General features: G+C 32.4%; 1 protein-coding gene across 1 annotated transcript; it reads right to left on the minus strand.

Annotated features, from left to right (window-relative positions):
- Positions 1 to 291: 291 nt before the first annotated feature.
- LOC121751316 (GTP-binding protein YPTM2) lies at positions 292 to 4,003 on the minus strand. The gene is made up of 8 exons (XM_042146036.1): positions 3,846 to 4,003; positions 3,125 to 3,197; positions 1,583 to 1,630; positions 1,447 to 1,494; positions 1,259 to 1,330; positions 1,001 to 1,156; positions 780 to 883; positions 292 to 665 (listed from the first exon to the last, which is right to left on the minus strand). Exons 1-8 carry the CDS (start codon positions 3,857 to 3,859, stop codon positions 569 to 571), a joined length of 612 nt encoding a protein of 203 aa, XP_042001970.1. The 5' UTR covers positions 3,860 to 4,003; the 3' UTR covers positions 292 to 568.
- Between the last annotated feature and the right edge of the window lie 1,323 nt (positions 4,004 to 5,326).

The raw sequence follows: 5,326 nt of genomic DNA on the forward strand, positions 1-5,326 counted from the left end.
AAAGACTAAGAAGAATTGCAAGAAATGGCCTCTGCTGCATATCCTACATAGAAGCACAAAATTCAAATCTTCTTCTTCCTGGCCACTTCTGAATTTTCTTTAGTGAAACTGAAGTTTTGTTTTACTGTGACACCAAAGGCGAGAAGAATACCTCTCATTACAAGTTGGATGGCTAAATCTTGAATCATAAGCGACCTAATTTATGCCACACGGGTCTAACTTTCCGGTGCAAACAAAGATGACACAAACCCTGCAATGCAATGTTTCTAGCGATTAAAGACTTGGATTATATGCAAAATTATTGAGTTTCATCATAATTATCAAGTGAATTCCGACGAGAACAAAGACCAGTAACCAAGTTCTGAACAATAACGTTACTTTGTACAACGTTCCTTTTCAACTGATGAAATAAATTAAAAAAGAATGGATATTTGAGCATAGAAGTCCGTCAAGATAAAACAGGCAATGAATTATGAAATAGTCTTCTTAAACCCCTAGCTAGATAGAGCTCCAATATTACATGCCCTGATTGACAAATTGATGTCAGCCAAACGCACAGTTTATGGTTTCAGTTGGAGCAGCACCCGGTTTTCTGGTTAACAGGCTGCCCTCTAATCTGCACACTTGGAGGTCGGACATTATTCATCGCTGGTTGGCTCGCCATTCTTGATAAGAGAAAACCAGACGGGTTTCAGAAGATTATGACGATATAGAAGTATTTCTATGAATTCGTGATCAGTTGGAAAAGGACATGTTACATCAATGATGAAAATGTGTACCTGTTCTTGATAGAAGCAGACATAGCCATGAAAGCCTGTTCTACATTAGTAGCATTCTTAGCACTTGTTTCCATGAAAGGTATCCCAATTTCATCAGCAAATGCCTGAAATTGAACAAAGGTTTTCAATAATTGTGGTCTCTCATGGTTCGTATCTACACATGCAATTTGAGCTACCATCAGGTTCAGATAAGCAAGTGCGATGCAAATCAAACATTTTACCTGGGCTGTCTCAGTGGAGACAACTTTCTGGGAAGTGAGATCACTCTTGTTTCCGACAAGAAGCTTATTAACATTGTCACTTGCATATCGATCAATTTCATTCAACCATTGCTTCACATTGTTGAAACTCTCTTGATCAGTTACATCATAAACTACCTGGTAAGCGTGACCATTATGACATTGATTAACTTACTCCATAATGACACTGATTAATTAATCACATCAATCAAAACTGCGTTAAAATTTCCCTGCACTTACAATGATACCATGAGCACCGCGATAGTAACTGCTAGTAATTGTCCTAAACCGTTCCTGTCCAGCAGTATCCCACTGCCCGAAGGAGTAAATGGTTAGTCCTTTGAAAGTGTTTACTCCATTGTCTTGGATAAGTAAAGAATTTACACCCATACACTGCACGTTAGTAATCCAGAGATCCAGATACTTACTATTTGCAGCTTAATCGTTTTGCCATCCTGCTCCACTGTACGGATTTTCTAGATCATAGAATAATATATGTACATTATTGTGGAAATTATAAGACCATATTGTGTTAAGTTGTAGTAAATCAAAACAATCACTTACAAAGTCTACACCAATGGTACTAATGTAACTCTCAAGATATGAGTCATCCTGCATGCAAACCCAAGAAAATGAGCAGAGAAAGTTAACAGAATCTTCTCTATCCTTAGAGAGATTGTGGTGCAACTAGCTGGATGAGGAAGTAATAGAAAGAATATTATAAATCAATTTCAGTGGTTGCAGTTAAAAAAGGTATCACTATTGCACATGAACAAGCACTAAATTTCCACGCGATATATTTGGTTAATTATTTTTACGTAATTTGTGAAATCGCCCCTACAAAAGGTACTAATCATAACTTTGAAAATTTTAAATACTCCCGCTGTCACACTTAAAGTGACTCATTTGTATTTTTGCGCTGTCCTATTCAAAGTGACGTTTCCTAAAATAGAGGCATCATCATCATCATCATTTATTCTCTTTCCACTCAACTCACAAAATATCAATGCATAAAATCTCATGCCGAAAGGAAATGCTTCGCTTTATACTAGATGAAGGGAGTATCTTTTAAGATCCATCATCATCACTATTATCGCAATAATTTAATACCAAAAGTTGAGTTTGAAATGTGCAATAAATAAACAAGAGATGAAACATTAATGGATATTTGCAGAACATTTTTTTTGGGGGGGGGGGGTACTTTCGGTGATAGCTTACATAGATTGAAATAATTTATGGTAAACATTTTGATGGGTTAAATAATTTTGTAGTTTTTGCTATTCTAATCCTTTAAATACTCAATAATACGTATAATCAATCTAATCTGTCACAGTAAACACCCGAGTATGGTGTCTATATATGAACTTACCTAACTTTGTGATTGTTTAAAAATACGCCAAGAAGTTGGAAACAAAATAATCAAGCACTACTCCGTTGAATTACATATGGCAAGATAACAAGTTCTAAGTGGCCAGATTAATGTGGAATTTTTCCTTGTTTTTTTCCTTCCGATGATTGAAGACATCTTGGACAAGTGATTCCATAAAACAAGATAAGAATCGGTATCACACATCAGTTTTAGCAGTTTCAGATCTCATTTTGGTCAAACTTGCCGAAAATCTATTTTTTGTTAAAATTTAACCAATCTATAATGAAACATTATAAACTGAACCGTACAAACTACAATGTGTTGTGTTGTGTTAGTGTTCAACTTTTTTTAATATTTTGCAGGATTCTGGTAACAGCTACTTGGGGGTATTAAGACAAACCTTAGCTGCAATATAATTCTTCTATTCAGGGCCTATGAAACGATTACATTCTAAGCTAATAATCAAATCTAACTAAGTTCTAACTTTTAAGACAAAAATCTACCTTACGTTTGAATAAAGAATCAAAAGCATTTCTAGCCCAATAGATACAATAGAACTTGTTCAAATCAGATAGTAATAGAAAGAAATATATCAGCCTCCCCTAATAGGCTACAGACACAAGAAAACAGAACAAGTGCTACAGTAACATTTTTTTAGCACAAGACACTCAACTCACTAGTGGAAACAAATGGACAGTAGGTTTAACAAGTCAGTTCAGTATCATAGAAGAACTTACAGCAAACCTAAGAAGAAGACATGATTTCCCAACACCGGAATCTCCAATGAGCAAAAGCTTAAATAGGTAGTCGCTGAGAAAAAATCGCAAAAATGAAATATAAGAGTTGCAAATTGCAAGAGCATAAAGATCTTCCCATAATCTAACAAAAGAAATCCAACTCCATATCTGCATGATTTAGGAATGGGAAGCCAACCAAGAGAGTATAATTTACAAAACATATTTAACATCACATAAGCATATAACACAACATCAGCCAAATGATAACAAGAATAATACCACTCCATCACTTATTCACATCATGATCCACCACAGTTGACAATACACTCAATTTAGAAAGGAAAAAAAAACAGTATAAGCAATTGTTTCATTTGAAAGTGGAAAAGAAATCTGACAGAGAATTACATAAAAATTCAAAAGATTTAGAGTCATCAGATTCCAATCCATAACAACATTACTGATCCCAAACCTTAATCACAATCAGATCAGCTGAATCATTTAGTTGATTTCGGCTATTAGAAACATTACAGTTAGCACGTTCCAAAATCATAGCAATCCGATGACACGGATAATGATCAGCATAAAAACCCAGCCACAACGGATCTAGACTCATATCATGATATAACAGATCCAAGTGATCAAACAACCAATTGTATAAAAAAAATGGTAAATTGCTGAACTAAAACTGTGAATTCGAGAGAGAGAAAGAGAGAAGGATTACTATTCTGGATTCATGGCCGGCGTAAAAGATGAATAGTGATGATGATCGAATTAATGGAAAAATTCAATTTTCGCGGCAACGGTTCTATAAAGAGGGAAATTGGGAGAGAGGGTAGAGAATGAGGAACAAGGAAATCCTAAAATGTCGCAACTGTAGGTTGTGGCAACCATACACGATATTCATTAATCAAAATATATTATTATTCGCCCTTATTTCAAATATTTTTGTGATTTCGGTATTAATTAAATGGTGAATATTCTACATTGTAGCGTATTCGCTTTTAATATCTTTTCAAATAATTATATTTTATGTTATAAAATCATATATTCAATTAGTCAATATTAAGAATATACTCCCTTCCCTTCTTTAATTTTTACTATTTTTGTTTGTTTATTAAAATTAAATCATTTTTATTCTTTTCAAAAAATTAAAATATTATCTCACACTTTATTAATTTCATATTAAATTTATATCATCTTTAAATCCTCAATTTTGATGGGACCGGTGGAATATAAGAAAAACTACTAATGTAAAACCCAACTAAAATGAAATTTTTTAGTAAGCATCAACATATATTTGTAAGGATATGATGATGGATAACTCATTTATTGTGATAACCTAATAATATTATTTTATGAACCCACAAAAATATAATATAGAATGAATTAAATCTGAAGATATGTAGGGGTGGATCCCCTACTGTGATATAAATTCACTGCACGGAATATTGTGCTTAATACGCAAAACTTTAGGAACAAAACGCAGCGTCCTTTTTCATTTTATTATTTTAATATTTTCATCTTTCTCTTTCTCTTTTTTTTCAATATATCCATTTTTGTTTTTATACTTTAAAATACTGAAAAATATTATCAAATGAATCCATATAAAATATAATTATCATTCATAAAATAAAATATTTATCTCAAAAATATGTTATTTCAAAACTGATAATAAAATACTTTTGAGGTAAATATTTTATTTTATGAATGATAATTATATTTTATATGGACTCATTTTATATTATTTTTTAGTATTTTAAAGTATAAAAATAAGAATGGATATATTGAAAAAAAGAGAGAAAGAGAAGAATGAAAATATTAAAATAAGAGAATGAAAAAGGATGTTGCGTGTTGTTCCTAGAGTTTTGCCTACTAAACACAGCATTCTGTTCTGTGATTTAAATCACAGTAGGGGATGCACCCCATATATGTAATCTATGCATCCTTTGTTGCATAAACACATTTCGTTATCTACTCCGTCCATTCCATTGAATATGGAACATTTGAAAATTGACACATGATTTTATATAATGTTGCTTTGTTACATAATGAAAAGAGAGTAATATAAGAAAGATGAAAAAGTAGAGATAGTTGTTTCCATTTTAGGAAACATTTTATTTTTAATGAAACAACCTACAAAGAAAAATGTTCCATGTTTAATGGGACAGAGGGAATATATCATATCTATGGGTGGGCAAAAAT

This window comes from Salvia splendens, chromosome 10 (genome assembly GCF_004379255.2).
Source record: "Salvia splendens isolate huo1 chromosome 10, SspV2, whole genome shotgun sequence".
NCBI classification, from domain to species: Eukaryota; Viridiplantae; Streptophyta; class Magnoliopsida; order Lamiales; family Lamiaceae; genus Salvia; species Salvia splendens.